Here is a 22,002-nt window from a genome sequence, read left to right on the forward strand (position 1 = left end):
GCTACCAGACGGCTACCAAAATTGATTCAGTGACGGTTGTCAAACTCAATTTGACAAAACAAAGTGTATACTTTATGTTTCGTCTTCGACTCGTCATTAGGTAACAGTTTATGTTGAACTGTTATGTAACCTTGCAGCTCAACATAAACCGCTAGGCAGACATAAAGTTTCTGCTACTTACAGAACACTTTTTTTTATTTGCACCAAAACAAAGTCGCCTGTATCTAAGTTAGCCGAGCGTTTTCATCTTCTCGCCTTCGCTGAAAATGTCAAAGATTTCAATGTGGAAAAATCCTGGTGGATACGGTTGTATCTTTAAAGTTTTATATCTGGCAGCGGTGAGACAATCGGTCACCAGAATGTCTACCAGCCATATTTTTCCAGCTGGCAACGTTTAGTCAGCCATCTGGCAGCCATGCGTATGCGGGGTATACGATATTCTTTCTGAATCGAATTTTATCGATACAGGGCAAAATTCGAACAAAATTCCTAAAAATGGACGTTGGTTGCTCTGGAAAACCTTTGGAAAAAAGTTATACCTGCAATTTCAAAGCATTTTGAACTCAGTTTTCTTCATTCCTTTCGGAAGTGAGAGTCAAAATTTAAGTTCGATAGGAAAATTTTAGAAGGCATGATGACACTGCGAACCTAACACAATATCGTATCAGTAACAATACATTTGAACTTGATCATTGGTCTCTTTCTGAGGAAATGTCCGGATAAGGAAAAAACACAATTTATCGGTTATGTCATTTATTCAATTATTTCTCCGGAACCGAAGCATCTGCAATTTGAAATTCGAACTTTATCAATGATCCAGTAGTAGTTATCAAACGTGTCTGGAAATGTTGCAATCGGTTCAGTTATCACCGAGAAAATTGAGTGGAGAAAAAAAGTTACGCCACTTCTACTATCATATTTCAGAAATCGGGAGCGACAGCCAATTCATCTTCGAACTTGATTCACAAACTAAAAATAACATTCAAACGAGCCTAGGCTTGTTCAAATCGATTGAACCATATCTGAGAAAATTGATCGATAGTAAATAAAGTGCGATTTGTCGGTTACGTCATTTATACCATTATATCTCCGGAACCAGAAGTGACAGTCATTTGATTTTTTGTACTTTCGATGAACATGAACTTAGCGAGGCACCTCTCGCCGATAATAACGAAAAAAGGTGAATAATTTTTAAAAAATTTTTTAGTACTTCGCTAAGTTCATATGAAGCTAGCGAAGTTCCCCTCCAAAATATGTTTCAAAACAAATCGTAGCCCAGTGAATAATTTATTGCTAATTAGTTACGATAATTTTGAATTTGTTGCTATTTTTTCTGAGTACTTCGTTAAGTTCATATAAAGTTAACAAAACCCCCTTCCCAAATATGCTTCAAAACAAATCGAGATCCAGTGAATAATTTTTAGCTAATTAGTTACGGTAATTTTGAATTTGTTGTTCAATTTTTTTTAGTACTTCGCTAAATTCACTAAGCTCATGTTCATGTACTTTCGGAACCGGGGCTGGTAAAGTCGAAGTCGGTTCGTATGACCAGCAACTAACTTGACCTATAAATTAGAACAGTTTCGAACCCAATTAAGAAGCATCTTTCCTTGGTTTGAATCATCGCTCTAAGTGACGGATTGAATTTCAAAAACGTCGTCATTCTGTAACTCCAGAACCGGAAGTCGCATCCAATCAAATCTCAGAAATGTCGTAAAGAATTTCTTTTATTGAAATCCAAGTTTCAGAAAATCGGTCTAGCCATCTCGAAGGAAGTGAGTTCTATTTTGGAACTTTTGACTACTATTTTCGGTACTTCCCGAGCCCGATTCTGCAGACCCAACATGACCTACAATTTGGAACAGTTTTGAGAAAATTGGAGAGAATTTTACCTGTTTTGCAGTTTGAAATTTCATAAACTCATCGCTTTTTAATTCCGGAATCGGAGGATCGCAAGACCTTCCATTTGAATATAAGTTTGAAAGAATTCAATTTCAAGCTTTGGCCACTATTTCCGAAACTTCCGGAATCGGATTTCGGGGTCCGGGTATATCCGATTTGAGTTTGTGTGCTCTTCAACTTACAAGAATTGTGAATGTATATATATATGTATGAAGGAAGTGAGTTCTATTTTGGAACTTTTGACTACTATTTTCGGTACTTCCCGAGCCCGATTCTGCAGACCCAACATGACCTACAATTTGGAACAGTTTTGAGAAAATTGGAGAGAATTTTACCTGTTTTGCAGTTTGAAATTTCATAAACTCATCGCTTTTTAATTCCGGAATCGGAGGATCGCAAGACCTTCCATTTGAATATAAGTTTGAAAGAATTCAATTTCAAGCTTTGGCCACTATTTCCGAAACTTCCGGAATCGGATTTCGGGGTCCGGGTATATCCGATTTGAGTTTGTGTGCTCTTCAACTTACAAGAATTGTGAATGTATATACTATATATAGACTGTTCAGTTTGTTGATGGAGGAAGGTGCTGATCGCGATCATCCACCACTCCACAATCGATGGTCATCATGTGTTCTCCTCGATTGCGAAGGAAGAGCAGAACGGCGATGGAAATGTCTCTCGTGCGAGGCGAACGTTGCATAAAATTAAGTCGCAAAAACGGTCCACTTGCTGATGTGCACAGTAAACTTCTCTACGGCATTGAAAAATTGCCCAGAGTGTAAGTTGGTTCGATACTGATTCTTGTTTCGTAAAGGGGTCTGTTTAAACGCAAACACACACACACATTGAAAAGAAGAGATCGTATAAAAATCGTGAGATTATGCACGCGAAACTATCGTCTCCGTTAGAAGAAGCTATTATAATGGCTTGGCAAACAAGGAAAATTAGACATCGTTCGTTACTAATTGAAGTTTCGGTCACCAATTATTTAAAATATATATATTTTTATCTACTCAAAACGAAGCGCAGAAATATTTGCATGAAGTAGGTTTAATGATATCGATAATCTCTTTAAATATGGTTGAATTGTTGATGTCTAAAACCTGACCACTTTTTGTACGGTTTTATTTTCCGTATTTTGGACTCACACCCTTATATAGAAAACAAAGACGTAGTCCTACGTCAAAAAAATAAGCGCATTACGACCTTTATGATGAAATTTTTTTTATAAGCTGATGACATGCACCTCATTAAAAAAACGCATTCAAATGCGCATAAAAAACCGTCTAACTTCGGAAATCCGCATGATAAACTATAGTTTACTTGCACAATCTTTTTGCCTTTCCAATATAGAAAGGTTATACAATCACTATGAAAATCGACTTTTGAATCGAGACCCGGAGGGCCGAGTGTCATATACCCGGCTACTCACAAACATGCACTCGATATTCTCGGAGACCTGGACCGATTTTCACAAACTTAGATTCAAATGGAAAGTCTCTTTGTCCCATAGCCTGCTATTGAATTTCTGTAGTTTATGATAGTTGCTGGTCGAACGAATTTCAGATATACTGGTTCTCAGTTTCAGGATCTGAAAGTACCGGAAATAGTATTCAACTCAAAAACGTAACTCTTCCTTTTTTCTGGCGGATCATTTGAAAAATTATCGCCCCTAACACGAGGTCCCGTGGTGCTTGTGGTCAAAACGACGCTGCTCAGCAGCAAGATTATTTCACACAGTCTGATAAATATTTTTGGATCCCGGCGATCTTACAGTAGAATGAGCACAAAAATATAAGTTTAAGGCGACCGTACATTTTTATTTGAAGGTAAATATACCGGAATGGAAATAAAATGCCAACAACGATGAAACCGAAAAAAAACTCAAACTGATAAAAATATAATAATCAGTTCACTGAACAATTTTAGTAATTTATACCTCCATTTGCATTAGTTCAGAAACAAATTTTGAAAACTAAAAAATAAAACCAACCAAACTCATTTTCGACGAAATGTATTTGGTTGCATCATAAAAAATATCAACTAAAATTAAATTGCGACACGAAACATTGTTCAAATGGCATTAGTCTTTTCAGATACAATTTATTTCTCATTTTTCTTCTAAAGTCACAGATGCGATAAAAACCATGCAAAACCGAAATTCCACTTGTTACCAACATGAGTGACAAAAGATATGAACATCGCCGAATGGTCACATTTGTCTTAAATGCGCAATATAAAAACGAGACCATCGAGAACAGAGGAATGATAATACCGGTAAGGTTTCTAGGTGAAGGACAAAGTTGCTCTTGTGTGATATACGGGTTTTTATGCAGGTGGAAGCATGCATGCAAGCCAAAGAAGGAAAATAAGTGCATCTTCAAAACGCGTCACCATAGAGGCATCGATAAATTATCGTCCACGCTAAGACGGAGTAGAATTATTATACAATTTCATTTGAATAAATTGTGTCCATCGTGATGTGCCTAAATGGCATACTTGGTTAGCTAACAGTAAAATAATAACTGTTGGCCGGGTTTTCTTCCGCCATCTCGAAAGTTTTTATTCAATTTCTCACCCGGTATCATCGTAATTTCTCCAGTCATGGGCAATTATCACGAACAATTAGCGTTTGTGTTGCGTTTCTTTAGCGTTAGTCGAATGATGTTTAACTAGCAAACAAATTGATCCATATAAAAGAAATGATATTACTTAATTTCGACTAGACTTGTTTCAGACCATTAGCAAAATGATTTTCAGAGCATATTAGACAGAAATTAATTTTAATTACTATCTGACATACATTATAAATCAACGCAATTTAGCCTCCCTTCACAATTTTCTTTTTGCAGTCCTCTTTTCTAAGCTGAATAGCGTTCCAGCTGCTAACAAATGACACATTTCTCACGATCACCGGCCTGTGCTAGGAAGATGGAAGGGGGCGTGAGTGTGTGTGAAAGGATCGTCAATAGCAACCATTTTTTCCTTCATTCCCGTACCTGCAAAAGTAACAAAAGTCGAGGTCGTATCGACCGAGAGTAAAAGTACACGCACGGGTACTACTGCACGCCCCGTGTTCTTAGACACATAAACTAACCAGGCCTCGGAAGCCGACGTACGTGAGTACATGTATAATTCACACGTTTTTTTATAACGGCCAATAAGCCATCTATCAACATTCAATTTTAAGAGTAATTTCGAATGACTTGGCACTCGCTGAGAGTAAGTCATAATAGTAAACGGCAGAGAAAAGTTTTCTTTTTCGTCTGGTGTTAAATTTAATACTCTATTTTTCATAGCTTGCCTGCAATTTCTTTCGAAAGTGGAAGTTGACAGATGGCTTATTGGCCGTTATAAAAAAAACGCGTGAATTTCAAAACAGGATGTTTGTGAAACCGATCTTGCACCTTCCTTTCACTATTTAAAGAACTCACCGTAATCGATCGTCGATTACATTTCTTTCCATGAAGCAATAAAAGAAGACTACTACATCCACATCGATGATCAATGTTTCACGCATGCTATTTAAGAATATATAATTATGATCTGCCGAAGAGTGACGCCATTGGGCCATAAACCGCCGCAAACGCAACGCAGGTACAATATAATTAACAGCTTCAACTATTGTGATAAGACACCATTGCGTGTGTAAAGTTGGTACTCACCGTCTGCGTCGACTTCGTTTATCATGTCTTGAAGTTCGGCTTCTGTGGGGTTCTGACCTAACGATCGCATCACGGTTCCCAATTCCTTGGTTGTGATTGTGCCGTCACCGTCCTTGTCGAATAGCGAGAACGCTTCTTTGAATTCGGCAATTTGTTCCTCTGTAAGTTGATCGGCCTGTATGAGTACATGCGTGAGAGAGAAAAAGAAGAAATGAGAGATTGATCATCGGGTAACAGTCTAAACAAACATTGGCAACATTGTATCTTAATTTGTAATTTTTTATATTCGTTATCAAGGTCACACAAATGTGTGTAATACTGCAGCGAGAGACGTGACATTCATTGGTGATGCGTGTTAATATGGAAAGATAAAAACATCAGTTAGAGCACGTTTGGAAAAACATTCATGAGCCTCGAGTAACCTAAGATAGCAGAAATACTATTTTCGACTGGAAATAAGAACATGTACACAATTCCGAGGTTACTTCTGAATAACTGAGCGAATATTTCTCGATGACCCGCCTGGGCATCACCGGTTAGCACGCTGCTGTAGGAATTTGTTCTGAGGCAACAACCGGTCGCTCATTCTCGTTTTGCGATCCGATTCTATACTGGCAGTGGATAATTGCTATAGAATCATTTTACTATTACGCCTTATTCAAACTATGAAGCCAAAGCCTTGGTATACCATTCCTGTAGTGGAATTTGACCTTCTTTTTCAAAAGACTACGACTCTACTGACACTACGAATCCTTCCAGGTTGGGGCTCGAACATACGACAACTGGTTTGAAGACCAGTGCCCTATACATTGAACCACCAACCCGGGACGCTTCTAACTATGTGCATATAACCTTTGTGTCTATGAAAATGTCTGAATGCTCCACACAAGGATTTTGAAATATTGTAACCTAGTATGAGAATCATCAAGTCGAATCATCGATTCGATTTTCTGCGATAATTATCAACTTGCGATTCTCTTTTGGTAAATTCCACCCAGAGCCGATCATGAAATACTCAGAGTATAAGGTGGAGCGAAGAAAACTAGAAAAATGCATTGCATTGCATACATGCATTGAGAGGCAGCGAGTTCTTGTAGCATCATCTGCCAGATTGATGAAGCTGTATACAATGTAGAGAAATATCGAGCTGCTCTCTGCCAAATTATCGGCAATCACCAACATTAGTTGTAGCTTGTTGTTTATATTGAGAAAGTTCTTTCCCCGCGAGAGCCGGTATTAGGCGATAGAACTCTGGGCAATTTGGTGAATATGCCACTTTTAGTACAACATGGACTTCGTTTGCTTTATACCATTCCAAAAAATCTTTGGTGTAGTGACAATATGCCAAATAAGGCCAGAAGAGCAAGCGATCATTGTAGGAATGGTAACAATCGCTTCCGTGAGCATTCTTCACGATATATTTCCTGTTTTGTCGTTCCGGTAGTGATGAAGTTTTGCCTTGTTCGACCACAGATGCATATTGCACGCCAAACCAAATATTTTCTGAGAAACTTGGCCCCATTCCGTTGTACGGCAGTATAAAAAGATTTTCCGGGAATCTGCTAGAAATCTTTCAACACACAAGTTACATCGTCCATGATCACGCAGGAAAACTTCGTCAAATATTCGTGATACAACTTGCGAGCTCGGATTTTAGCCATCAAATTTTGCTTATCATTACGGTTCGGTACAGTTTTCACCTGTACCACCAACGACATCATATCTTGCCGGTGCTTGAAAGTATGCACGAAAGTTGGAGACATTTTTCTAGCCACCGTAAGGACTGGTCTCTTCTGCAATATTTGCTTTACCTTCACGTCTCTCAGGTGGTTCCTGAGATCGGTTTTGTTCCGTTTCTAGCCTGTCTGGCAGTTGTCAAGCGTGTATCGAAAGATTTATAAACGTTCTGCAGGAAAACCATGCTTTTTTGCAAGTTTACTTATTGGCAGATCCGGATTTTCATTGCGACCGTACACAATTGCTTTTCGCACTTGCTCTTCTTTCGACTCCATCTAAAAGCTTGAAGAATCACCAACACGAGATGTTACGTATTTAGGAGGTATACCGATTTTGTCGCGAACAAGCCTTGCCAGATAACGAGATGTTTCCCAACCAGGTTCGCTTCGCTCGAATCCACGCCTAAGATGATGTCCCATCCTATAAAATCGTTTTCAGCCAATCGCGGTGCAGGCGTTTTTGCTTTTCTCACAAAGAAAGGCTATGTAATCACTATAATAATCGATTTTTGAATCGAGACTCAAAGCTTCTATTTCTGGAAGAACAGAATTTCTTACATCCAATTTTTAGTTTATACGCAATATTTGACACGTTTTTTCACACACGATTTATTTTACACGGTTCTTCAAAAGAAAACATTATTAACTGATCTCGCAAAGTTATAATCAATAATTATTAATATTATTTTATTTCACCCCGGTTTTAACCATTTATGCTCATTCGCCGGGGGATCGCATAATCAATAATCAATCATTATAATTAATTCATACAAAAAAAGCAAAATCCAAAAACAAAATTCCAGAAACCGTGCATTTTTTTCCCGAAATCACACTTTTTTCGCAATATTCCTCCAACATAGATTAATTTTTACACATTTTGTATTTTGAAAAAATGGATTAATGTTGCTCAAATTTAATTTGAAAGTAATTTTAGCAGCAGCAATGAATATGATAATTGTGGTTATTTTCTTCAACCCCCGAAAATAAAATTCGTGCTTCTGCAGCCCTCGAACATAAAATTCTTTTTGATAGGATTTCTTCACGTTTCACCTTCGCATCATCTCCACCTAGCAGTTCAATTTCAACTGCTAAGCCGAAGGTGATACGTGAAGAAATCGAAATAAATTTGAAAAAAATAAATTAAAAAATTCGGATTCGGGTACAGATAAATTTTTTTAGATTTTCTAATGGGTACGGGTAGGGTTCTGATCTAGAAATTTGAATGTAGGGATTCGGGTTCAATTATCTGAAACTCGATCTGAAAACTAACCCGCCGGACTTGGATCAAGTCCAGATAGAGATTTTCAATTTTGATCTCGTACGGATCGGGTTCGGTTTAAAAAGTAAAGTTTACTTTTTAACCCGAACTTCGATTCTCCTTACACGACCAAACAAACAATTGTGCTTAAAATTGAGCAGCGAACCAGTGCACAAATCAAACGCCAAATAATGTTTTTTTTGCGGATGAATACTTTATTGCATTGCTTATTGCATATTCTGTAAGTGAGTAGGTTTGAGTTTAAAAATGAAAATATTTCGGGTTCGGGTCGGGTACAAGTAAAAAATTTTAAAGTTTCGCGTTTAAGAACTTACATATAGAGAATCAATCGAGTAAAATTTTTTGAAACTCGACCTTAAAACTAACCCGACCGGTTCGGGTATTTATTTTCAGTTTAAATCAAGTACGAGTCAAGTTCGGTTCAAAAATAAAAGTTTACATGAAAATATTCCTGGTTCGGGTCAGGTACGGACATTTTTTTTCATTGGTGTAAAAACGAGCGGGTTGGGTTCGGGTGTGAGAATTTCTCATTTATAAAATGCCAAAAATAGCGAAATTATGCGGATACTGTCAATCCATGAACAAACTTACGAGCTCAGAAAAAAATCATTTTGACGTTTTCAAATACCATTCGAAAATAAGTAATGTAGTACTCAAACTCTGAGTAAATATTTTCTAGCATGTATCGCTACAAAATGCCAAACAGAAAAATTTCTTTGTCACCCGTAAGCAATCTTCATAAAGCAAACATAAATCGTTCACAACCAAAATAAAACAAAGCATATTTCACTAACTTTTAGTTTTTGCTTGCGTCCAAAGACGGTTTGTGGGTGATATATGAGCGCCAATCAAAAAAATCAAATCAAAATTCAACATTAAAATAAATTTATTACCGTGCCTATTGCGTATAGGAAACGATAAAATTCAGTTGGCCTGGACCAGGTCGGCATACTAAAGTATTAGCAGATGGTGTGTTTGGTCGTGTTTGTGAGAGTGTGTGCAACCCGGCTGGTACATCGCGCGAATTTAAATCGCCATTATTTTCCAGCTTGAACACCATAAATCAAAATTTCCATTCTCATTAGGCGATAATGTTTGCTCTTTCTTGCTCTCTTGGCTGCTGAATACATTCTTTGACTGCGATTGAGATATCAAACGACGGCATCCGGTTGGGTAGCGTGGCTAATCTAATGGGACATACACACCGGGCCATGATCTCCATCATCAGCTCACCACGATCGTCTACCTCATCGTCTTTCGGGAGTACCACCGGTCATTTTCCAATTTAGTACAAGCGGAAAACACCGATAAATTGCATTAAAAACTAATACATATTCCAAAGTCATTAAAGCTTCTCGCACACGGTAATTTGCTCCGGCTTGACTGTTCACGCAGACTAGCGATAGCCGACCATGTGGTAACAGTCGAAAAGCCGGTTTAACCGGCGCTTGGCGGCAAAACTGGTTTCGTCTTCAATTCGACTCGGTGGTGTTTTTTTACTCGCATAGTGTGCTCGAACAGGTACGAGGTGCGGAACGTGGAAATAATCGCGTGCGCAAGATCGCGTTAATTTTCTACAATTTTCCAAGCCACATACCAACTCACTTTACGATACCCGTTGCTTCCTCAGATTGGATTGGTTGTGTGAAAATTCAAACAAACCGAAACGGGTTCAAAAGTCTAAATCCGAATCACACACACACACACACCCACACAGATATGTGGACAACGGTTGGGAGAATATTCAATCGGTAGAGAGTCAATCAACAGTGCTAATCAGTGCAGTGAAAAAAAATGGAAACAAGCGGTCTTTTCCCATTATGGTCCGGAATGAGTGTCATTCATTTAACTAAAATCGTTGCTATTAGTCACGGTGGTTTTGCGCCCTTTCGACGCTTGGTACCGGCTGCAAAGTGCAGTTGATTCAACGCTGAATCAAGATGAAAAATGTAAACTAAGCCACCTAGTAGTATAGCGCTACTTCTATTCTGAAACTCACAAAAATTTAATAAATTAAACATCTTCTGAATTTACATGTAGTAATTATATTTCATGACTCAACACGACCCACATCGAACCGGTTATTTAACGAGAGTGTATGTCCTTTCCCACATGAAACCAGTAAAATATAATTGAAATCAACTTCGCTTCATTCACGCTTGCGGCGTTTCCTTTTTAAGTTCCTCAATCGCCACAACAACAACAACATCAAAACTCAGACACCCTTGAGGAAAATGAAACCGAAACTTGTCAAAAATGATGACACGCGAATGAACAAGAGAATGGCGATGATGATGATGATGGTGGTGACGATGACAATATTGATGAAGGCGGGGAATCGATTCTCCTTACACGACCAAACAAACAATTGTGCTTAAAATTGAGCATCGAACCAGTGCACAAATCAAACGCCAACATGATTTTTTTTGCGGATGAATACTTTATTGCATATTCTGTAAGTGAACAGCTAACTGTAGTCAAATTACATTTTCCGTTAATGATCAGTAGTATTTCTTTCGCGTATTGGATAATAAATAGGTTGCGTCCTGAAAAATCACGATCATAAAGTGCAGCAGAAGATTAAGAGCAAGCTCGGGGGTAAATGCCTTCATTGTACTTCACGTTGCGTCGAAAGCTCGAAGCAATTGGTCATTAACAGCAGAAAAGGTATATAAAAATAAGGTCTTTGGACTCCGTTTTGGGTGAAACGTTGTAAACGTTTTCAGTATGGCAAACCATTGATTTTTTCACAGATTCAACCTCAGACTAATTTTTGAAAAGGGGAAATGATATTTTTGCATGCTTATCCTTTAAATCATTATAATTAAAAATTTGTTTACTTGTGCAAAAAATAGTGTCCCAAAAGAATTTGTAGGAAATCAATTGGACACACTAAATGATTATATACTGCAAAATAAGTTAGTCGAAGCAGGGTATGGGTTCTCTGGGGTATCGAGTATGAAACTGAAATAAATCACATTCATTCTTCAATCATTAAAAGATGATTTCGCTTGAACAAACTTAAGATTTAGATAAATATGTAATAATATTTAACGCAGTCTCCACGAAGTGTGTTTTTCTTTTCCCAATTTCGATTACTAAATTTTTTAGTGTTTCAATTTTGGTTGTTTTGTTTTTACCAGCTTTCTTCTAGTTTCTAAGAATAGTTCTATCTAAGTTCGATTTCTTTTTTCATATTTCTAATCTTTAGGGCTACAATTTAATTGATAAAAATCATCTCTCGCGAAAATTCATTAAAATTACTATAATAATAAATAAATCTGCCTCATTGCTTTTGTGATAGGTTGAATAAATGAAAAGAAAATATTTGATATGATTAATCATCTCACTCTTGATAACAAATAGTAGATCTTTAGTAAGTCAAACAGTTTAACACGTCAAACTTCAAACTTTCAAAATAAAAACCAATGACTTTCCCCGGTAGGACTTCTTTGATGAACTTATTGGAATATATTGGTTTGAGAGCAGGTTTAGAAATAGTTTTTCATCGCACGTTATGTTAAATTTTTTGTTGTATAATAGTTCTATCGGTCGATTTATTTTGAATTACTTATTCATCGTGAAAACAAAAGTGGAAAAAAATTACCAATGAATGATATGCCAGATTTTCTGACAGTTGGCTGTCTGTAGTTTTGCGAGTTCTTGAAGTTTATCATTTCGTTCACCGTATTTTCTATTGATATCGTCTTGTTTATCATGACATATCCCAGCTTTTCTCCCATCCCTACTAATAAGTCTCCTATCCTTTGATGCTCGTGGAGGTACAGTGGAACCATCGATCTTTAGAAACAATGAGTGTCGGACTAACATTCTTTACCTTCTTCAGTAGCTCAGCCTTTGGTTGTGGCCAGCGTCGTTATTGATCATGGAATTGAAAAGTATTGAATGAGTAAGTATGCACAGTGAAAATGGTATTTTTTTAGGTTCATTGTGCGCTTTCACTCGTTTGGTCAATCGCGAAGTTTAACTACAGGCGATCATCTTCAGCTCAGTTCAGCTTAAACTAGTTAAGAAAACCATCAGTTGACGTAAATTTTATGTCTTTTTTAAAGTGAAGAAGTACCGGCTAAAAAAGTTTTAAGGTATTTGCAAAACTTCAAGTTTTTGATTAAAATTGTCATGTTGAACACCAAAAATGAACCCAAAGGCCAACGAAAAAGACTTGAGCTTGAGCGCCCACCCCTGGTTGCTACTCCGTTACTGATCGGAATTAGCTGAAATTGTACAGATAAATTGTAGATGATAAGACCTGGGACTGGCAAATCATCCTTCAATTCCGATTCTAGATAAGTGCCAAATGAGCCAGGATTTTGGGAAGTGTATTTTCATGTTAAGATAATACACCATGATTTTATACCCCAATGAACTAATTTAGCTGGACTTTAGGCGTAGCACAACTTACATTAATAGGTATAACTTCAGGCGAATTTCTGTTAAGATGGTCTTCTTTGCGGTTTAAATTCAGGCGCTAAACAATGAAGTGGTATGGTAAATACGAATGATTTCATTCATTACAAGTTTATACCTCAATTGTTATACCTTTGAATATATAGTAAGTGTGAATATAGTACTTTAAACCTAATATATTTCGAATGTACGACAGTTAGTATTTAATAAAACATATTACTACTAGTTTCCTCAAATATCATATTAGTATTTCGAAATTTCGTATTTCGTATATCAAAAGATAAAAAAAAACATTTATTTGTGTATATACTGTGCATCATCTTATAACTAACAATTCGGCCTAAAAGTTCGTATCGTTTAATAGAAACACACATTTTTCTGCCAAAATTCGTTTTTATTATTCAACATAATTGCCATCAGAGGCAATACAGCGATTATAGCGATCTTCCAACTTTTCGATACCATTTTTGTAGAACGATTTGTCCTTTGCCTCAAAATAGGCCTCAGTTTCAGCTATTACCTCTTCATTGCTTCTAAATTTTTTTACCAGCGAGCATTCTCTTGAGGACTGAGAACAGGAAAAAGTCACTGGGGGCCAAATCTGGAGAATACGGTGGATGAGGGAGCAATTCGAAGCCCAATTCGTTCAATTTCAGCATGGTTTTCATCGACTTGTGACATTGTGATTGTGAGCTCACGCGGCACCCATTTTGCACAAAGCTTTCTCATATCCAAATATTCGTGAATAATATGTCCAACACGTTCCTTTGATATCTTTAGGGTGTCAGCTATCTCGATCAATCATTTTGTGGATTTTTTTCACGTTTTCATCGGTAACAGCCTCTTTTGGACGTCCACTGCGTTCATCGTCTTCGGTGCTCATATGACCAGTACGAAATTTTGCAAACCACTTACGAATTGTTGCTTCGCCCGGTGCAGAGTCAGGATAACACTCATCAAGCCATTTTTTGGTATCGGCGGCACTTTTTTTCATAAAAAAGTAGTGTTTCATCAACACACGAAATTCCTTTTTTTCCATTTTTTTTCACAATAACAAAAGTAGCTTCACTCAAAATGCAATATCTCACAAACTAATAATCAGACAGCTGTCAAATTTATACACGTATCTTTTGAAGGTTGCTACTAACTGGAAATGGTATGGATTTAATTCTAGTGGCGCCCTCTCATAGAAACGATACGAACTTTTCAGCCGATCTGTTATTTAAGGTTTGTTTGTATCAGTACATAACTTTCATTCAAAGTAAGATAGATGGCAGTTGGTTAAACTCACGGAAGAGGAAGGAGACTAAATGATAAAGAAGCTTCATGTATGGAAGGTCACGACAAGCAAAAACGTCGCAAACTGGGACATTGGATAGTCTACCTTGGGTACGCAAAGAATTTATTAGTTGAGACCTAACATCACGATACTCCACGCATGTCCAAACGACATAATGAATATCGCGACAACCTTCGCCACAAGCACAATGATTAGTGTCTCGGAAGGTCCGATATGAAGGAATTTCCAATACTTGCAGAACACATTTTTACCTAACACCAAAATGAGATGTCTTAACTGACGCGTCGAACGAAAACGTGTTTCGACATATACTGGCCGATCGAGATCGTGGGCATTTAGCGGTTAACCAATTTTCGTACATAGGGCATTTTTGTATACTTTATGGTTCGCCTCAGACTCGTCAGTGCATTAAAAAAATACATTCCACAAGTAACAAACATTCCGGCCAAGAAGAATGTTCTTTTGGATCTTTTAGATCAAGAAATCATGAATAATTGTCATGAATTCATGAGAAAATAATTGATCTCAATATTTTTTAATCATGACAACAAAATCGAATCTTCTTCCGTGTAAGGACTAGTATCGAAAATTTAGCTAATCCATTCTTGTCCTGTAATGCGAATTTCTGACAAAAACAGAAATAAATTGATATCAACTTTAAGAAGCACAAAATGAACCGGACAAGGTTTCAGTGGAATTTATTGTTTAATTTAGCGGCACAGCACGTTTTCTGATAACCTTGACTAACATGTCGAGCAGAACATAAACTAGCAGCGTTCTTCACACATTGGCGACATCATCAACACTGCACTCGGCAATCATAAACGCCATCATATTGGCACCATTTTTTCCGCATCATCGCCCGGTCATACTCCGTAATAGCTCCTTAATAGCTACTTAAACGCTCTGAACATTCTGCAACGTTCGAAATCTGCAATAAGCGCACCACACCACCATTATCACAATGTACACAGTCGCAGTACGGTGTCGCAGTGGACGGCAAAGGAACGGCTGGCTGCGCACTGCAGAGTTGGAGAAAAACTGAGGACACAACAGTGCCAATTATAGAGTCTACACACTCGTAGCTACGGTGCACGGTTTCACCAACAGGAAAAAAATAAACCTTAACATCTTGTGTCTCCGTCATCGGCGGCGTTGCGTATTCGAAACCTTCACGATTACGGCCAGTGCAGTCGAAAATGCAGTTCTTGTGAACTAACAGCAAAGTTGTATGAGCTAACTAAAATCATGCGAATTCGATGCCAATACGAGGCTATACGAGCTTTGTCATCCTCATCCTCACTGAAAGACCATATATTGAACGGTCGGGAATCAAATTCGTTCTAAGATAAGTATTTCTCAAGATGCGATCCGGTAGAAAAACGAAGTTCATTAGTCTCTTGCGCTAAGCAAAGAATGCACCGTCTTGTGATACGAGAATAGAGAAGATGACCCAAAAATAAAACACATATTTTCATATGTAGGAGTTTCGGTACGTGTTTGCCGAACCGTCTAGTAAAACGGGGAAACCGGGGTCCATCACACCAACTTGGCTCAGATCCATCCACGAAAAGTAAACAACACAGACACGAAATGATGAATGCTGACCAAAATATGTGCAGAAATGCACCGCCAAAAACCCGTTGCATTACAATCCCACACAAGATGCTTAGAGTTGCGGACTGCTCTTGGCATGATAAATCTCTTTCAGTTGCTTATACGATAAAATGGGTGTGTTAAGCATGATTCCCTGGTAGTTTTTGATCGATATATGACATTAAAAAGGATAACAAAATCAATGCATAAATGAATAAAACTATGAATGCAGCAGAGAAATGAAGTGATACTCGGTGATACTTTTTTGTTTCATTTATAAAGTTATCGCTTGAAAATAGAAATAAGAATAATTCATGGGTATCTTTCTTATTGAACTTAGTGAACAAATCAATTTATTTGAAGAAGATTTTCAAAAAAAAATCACGAGATATCGACCTAGCCGCAGTAGGAGATCTTAATGCTAAGCACACTTCATGGAATAACCAGCAAAGTAACACAAATGGTCGACTACTTCATAATCAACTTCTCTGCTGGTTACTATTCAGTTTTATTTCCAAATAGCCCACTTACGACGACTTCACTATGTGATCCTTTTTAAAAATTTATCCTCTGAGAGAGTGATACGTTTTTGATAGCGAATATCTCTTGTTGCATCTAACGTATCAACATAATTTTTGCTACATGCCATCGAACATATGATCATCAATTTATGATAACATTTTCAGTTGTATGACATAATCACAAATAATTCAAAATTGAAGTTTTCTGAAATGTTTTGTATCAACGAGTATCGAAGAGGAAAACTTATGACGCTTGTTTATGTTAGATTTTCAGTCATAATTTTGAAAGGTAAATTATAACTTTTACCTCACTTATAGGTGGATTACTGAATACTTTGTTTATATCAAGAGAAGGGAATAGTTCCACTCAAAAATTCTTCTGAAATCATTTAAGCTCCAAAATCAACCTCTGAAGCGCAAACAAAAACGCGTTTTGGTGCAATTATAACCACAGAAGGAAAAGGCGCTTACACAAAAATATTGATATCTCCGTTAAAAATTGACGGTTTTCTACAATCTATGGATCTTGTTGGATAGCTTTTACGGTGTAGAATTTAAATCATATTTTGTTTCTAATGCCAATTGTGAAAGATGTTGTCAACAAATTGCAATTTTTTACATAAAAGTTTGTATAACTCGAAAGAAATCATTCGATCCAAAAACAAAAACAATAGCGTAAATACTTCCAGGGAGACCTTCCATTTACAACTTGTTTGATCAAAATCGGTCCGAGAAACACGCCTCCTAATGTTGCACACACATACATACACACAGCCATTTGCTCAGTTCGTCGATTGGAATCGATTGATATATGAAACTCGGCTCTCTGGGCATCGGAAAAGTTTTTTAAAGTTTGAGCGAATACTATGCCTATTTATTATACTTATAAAAAAGTAAAACGCTCACTTCACACCGCTGTACTTGGTATAGGGGATGATCGCTGCCGGCACCCCACCGTAACTTTGGACAGAGAACAGATAGCGTGATTCTGACAAATGTCATGTGTGTGTAATAGCAGCAAGTTTTTTTTTGGGTCGAATACCAAAGCAAACTGACGCTTGTACTTTTTGCTGCGTTCAAAGCAAATTTTAATTGCGTGAAAATCAACAGAAAAGTTCTTTATTACTTTTTTTTATAATATCATAAATTGAAAAGCATAAATCGAAAAGGTGAGTGAATTGAATATATATGAGATGAAATTAATCTATTTCGTCATTTAATACCGGATGATATCAAAATTTTCGCAACCAAAATTTTTTTTTGTCATTTTCAAAATGTCTACCGATTTCGGTTACCGGCACCCCAAGGTGTTCCCGGTACCCCATTTTTTGGACAAAAAGCATAAATTGTCAGTGATATGCAGAGATGCCAAGTCTGCAAATTTGTCTGTAAATTATCAAATTTCTTAGTTAACATGTAAACCTTTTTTCGTCTAAAGACTTTTTACAGACTTTTGAAACTTCGATTGCTTGCAGACATTAAGAAGTTACAGACTTTTGAAAATTGACGCGATCTTTTCGTTTTTGCTAGCTAAACTTATAATACTACCTGACATCTCGGGTGATATGCAACACGTGGACAACTTGACGTCTTCAATACACCCGTCATATAAGTAAAAACTTTGGTTCTCTGGTTCTGTTAGCCATGGCAACTTCAAACAAATCGTCCTAGTCAAGGAAAATGAACTTTAATGCACTGATTATTGCCATTAAACGTTGCTTAGTGGATAAGAAGCCAATAAATTCGACTACAGTAACGTATTCAATCCCAAGAAGTCGGTGGAAGACCGGCCAAGTCATTGGCCAAGAGAGCCAAGGCGAAGTCACCATCAGACAATAAAGACTTTTGTCCAAAACGCCTCCGAAAAGAATAAATTCCGTTTTCTCTTTAAATAATTGCAGTTTTTACTTATATTCTTCCATTTTTAACGAAATTTCTTGGGGTGCCGGTAACCGAACACCTTTTTTGAAATGACCAAAATTCATCACTTTACTAAATTGATAATAAAGTTTTTTTCGAACGATTGAATCAACTTAGTTTCTTATTCAGTTGTTAGCTAGGGAGTTTAGTTTCCCATTGATGTATATATGTCCGCATAATGTGCACTTAGTCCGAAATTATAAGCTTAAAAGAAAAGGGTGCCGGTAACCAAACACTCTTCCCTACTACCTAGATCAAAAAATTCCCAGAATCACCACCGTTTGGCGCTTTCAGTCATCCGATTAGATTTTTTTTAGATTGTCTTTGATATTTCAAATTTTCAGCTTTATATTTAGTACTTCTACGATTGTGCGTGTCTGCGATTTCGCACATGTTTCAAAATGGAATTCAAATTGCAACAACGAGTTTGCATTGAATGTTGCGTTAAAAATGGTTTGACGACATTGCAAATGTAAGAAGAGTGTTTCGGCAACAAATCTGAAAAAACAGTTGTTTATCAGCGGCACGAACGTTTCAGAAGTGGCTGTGAAGTCCACATCGTTTTCAGTTGAACAAGAAGGCGAAGCTCACAGTTTCCATTGATTACAATGGTGTTGTGTATCATGAATTTCTTCCACAAGGCCAGGCCGTCAACGAGGAGTATTTTAAGGGCGTTATGAGACGTTTGGATGAAGCAATTCGCCAAAAAAGACCAGATTTGTGGGCACCGTCACACAATACCATCGTTATCTGTGAACATTTGGCTAAAAACGAAATGAATACCATTCAGTAACAACCGAATTCAGCTGATTTGGCTCTTTGCGACTCAAGAAACCGCTCCGTGGAACCCGAGATGAGATTATTGAAAACTCGCAGGTGGCTCTGATGGCCACACCGAAAACTGAATATAAAAAAAATGTTTCGAGGAGTGATGAATAATCTTGTATTTTTAATTTTCTGAATAAATTCTGGGAACTTTTAGATCAAGATAGTATCTGCCGGAAATGTTCGCCGTGACCCTACTTAACTTGATCAATGAGCTCATGGTAGCTTTGAATAACCATAAGTGTCTCAATCAGCCACCTCCAAGAAAAATGTGGGTATAAAAAATCTGTGCGGCCTGTTGGTTACGTCACTTATACTATTCTATTTCCGTAAACGAAAGTACCAACCATTTGGAATAGAATACCCGAACATGTTCTTCTATGTACGGCCGTCAAGCAGTTCAATTATATCAGCTGTGATTTTGTGGAGTGTTCTCTTGCGGGAAGCATGACATTCAGATACAAGTCTAAAATCAATTTGAAACGAAAATTAGAAACAAATTGGTTAACATAATAGACTTATTATTGTGATTCTTTCCCTTCAGAGTTTCGTCTCGATCTCGTCGATCTCGGCTGATCATAAAATCATTTAACTATATAATCCTTATCGCAAATTCGAACACACCTCTATAAATTATCCGGAATAGTCGCCAGACAGTGAATGGTAATGTTTCTCTGATTCGGAACATTTCGTATATAGGAAAGTCTGCCTTCAATATAACACACAATCGTACCGCACCGCTCTAATCCCAAAGTGTGACAAATTGATATCGATGATGGCAATATTTTTATTTTCCGCCTGTAGAGTCTGCTCCGCGAGACCTTCCCTTTAGTGCACATAGTCGCGATAATTGGTGTCATCACAACACTTGGCGGTATCACTTTGCATCAAGCTACGTGGAGACTTTCAATTGTTTGCTTCATACCCGCACCCGAAGTAAATAAGTGTGGCCGTCACATCCGATCGATCTGACGACCGTGAAGGTTGTGCTGTATCTAAGTATCTATGTATGTACATACGAATTAATTATCGCCCTATCAAGAATTTCCTATGGTGCCAGCGTGTTGGAAGTGCATGATTCAGCACGGGAGCTGACGTAGACCCACGGAGTAATCTTATCTTTTAGTAGCTAGTGCCCAGACCTATACAGGCGCTGCATGTTAGAATCGACCGATGATTGCGTTATTTCAAAATGAAATCACGGTTGCAGCAGTAGAGGAAGTTGAATCAATCTAGGCAAAATCAGACAGAGCGCAGATCCAATCCGAATGTTTCATAACCGAAGAACTCAAATCCCAACATGCCGGTATTGCCGTTCCATTTATTATCTGCTGCTATCAAACAGGGAAATAATTGGATTCCGGAGAGTCGATATCGATAAACGATTGCTGAAAAGAGCAAACATTCTGTAAAATGGGTTGTCGCCCCCGTCTGACCGAACTACCAAATGGAGGTTGTAATCCAATTATATTGGCGCTCCACGAGGAATTGTATAGCATTAACAGGGCTTCTCAGTCCAGTAAAACTATGTATACGTACTACACAGTACGTCTACTGTTTCTATGTTGCACTATTGGATGTTTGAAAAACTGTTGAGAACACAGAGACATTAACTACGTCCACCACAGAGCGTCGAAGTGCTTGCCATATATGTAGAAGCTATGCATAATCCTTCGCAGGTCGTACGCTCCTCAAATGGAAACACCGCAGCAAGGCGGTCATCGGAGAGGAGAAGGTGGCGACAGGTTGGACGTAGGCCGCCAAGTATTGGGTGGGGCAAGAGGTGTCATATTTCATCGATTCATCTCTCTCGTCCACATGAGTATGAGAGTATGAAGCAGTTCAAGATCATTTTAGGCGAGGTGTTGGACAGGTAACGTACTCATTTATAATACAAGTACTAGATATTATTGAAACAATTCAAAATATAGAAGAATAAAATAACATTTCGTTACTTCTAAGTTGATAGATGTTGCAATATCTCATCTCCGATAAATGATCAGATTATGACATGAAGCGCACCCTTAGTAAAAACGCCGTTCGAATCGATCCACAGCCTTGGTAGGTTTTTATCTTGTCACACATAAACTTATAGGCGATAAAAGAAAGACAGAATCAACCATGAGAGTCAGAGTAAAACTTTGTTCGAGAAAGAGCGAGAGAATTATGATAGCATATCCCACTAACACACCTGTAGTAAAAATGTGGCAGGTTTCGAACTATTCGCAATTGTGTTGGGAACGGCACCAGGTTTGCCACACATTAATCTGCAATTTGCAGGTAAAAAAACTGTTAATCTGCAAGGGGATTCAAAAATCTGTATTAAAAATCTGTATACGAAAATAATAAGATATTGAAGTACAACGAAATGAGAAAGTCTTTAGAACGCTAATGTAATGATGTTAACATTTATTTTCTCCTTACTGGTGATTCGACATCAAACATTTGAAATCCAATACAAAAATGACAGCAGAGTACTTGGTTTATTATAACGCTATTAACAATCTCGATCATTATTGAACTTTCAATTCACGCTATTAAAAACTTGCAAAATCTGTATTTCAGGTCAAAAATCTGTAATCTGTATATACAGAATCTGGGTCTCAAATTTTAAAAATCTGTAAAATACAGATTATTCTGTATATGTGGCTACCCTGAACGGCACTCTGCTTGTCGTTGGTAGCAACGTTGCCAGGTACACCGATTTCTCGGCATATCTCGATGAACATTAGAAAAAGTCCCAAGCTCATCTCTTCACATAAGCTCCAAGCCAAAACCACAAACTTTCGATTTATATTGAAAACTTTGAAGAAATTTCAATAACAGCTTC

The 22,002-nt window shown here is 37.6% G+C and overlaps 1 protein-coding gene across 1 annotated transcript in view; it reads right to left on the reverse strand.

The window, feature by feature from the left end:
* The window catches only part of LOC131437390 (calmodulin), an 82,186-nt gene that overhangs the window by 52,953 nt on the left and 7,231 nt on the right, over window positions 1-22,002 (reverse strand). The window contains exon 2 of the mRNA XM_058606695.1: window positions 5,568-5,742. Coding sequence (XP_058462678.1) covers window positions 5,568-5,742 — 175 coding nt within the window. The remainder of the gene's footprint in view (window positions 1-5,567; window positions 5,743-22,002) is intronic.

Source organism: Malaya genurostris, chromosome 3, assembly GCF_030247185.1.
Source record: "Malaya genurostris strain Urasoe2022 chromosome 3, Malgen_1.1, whole genome shotgun sequence".
NCBI classification, from domain to species: domain Eukaryota; kingdom Metazoa; phylum Arthropoda; class Insecta; order Diptera; family Culicidae; genus Malaya; species Malaya genurostris.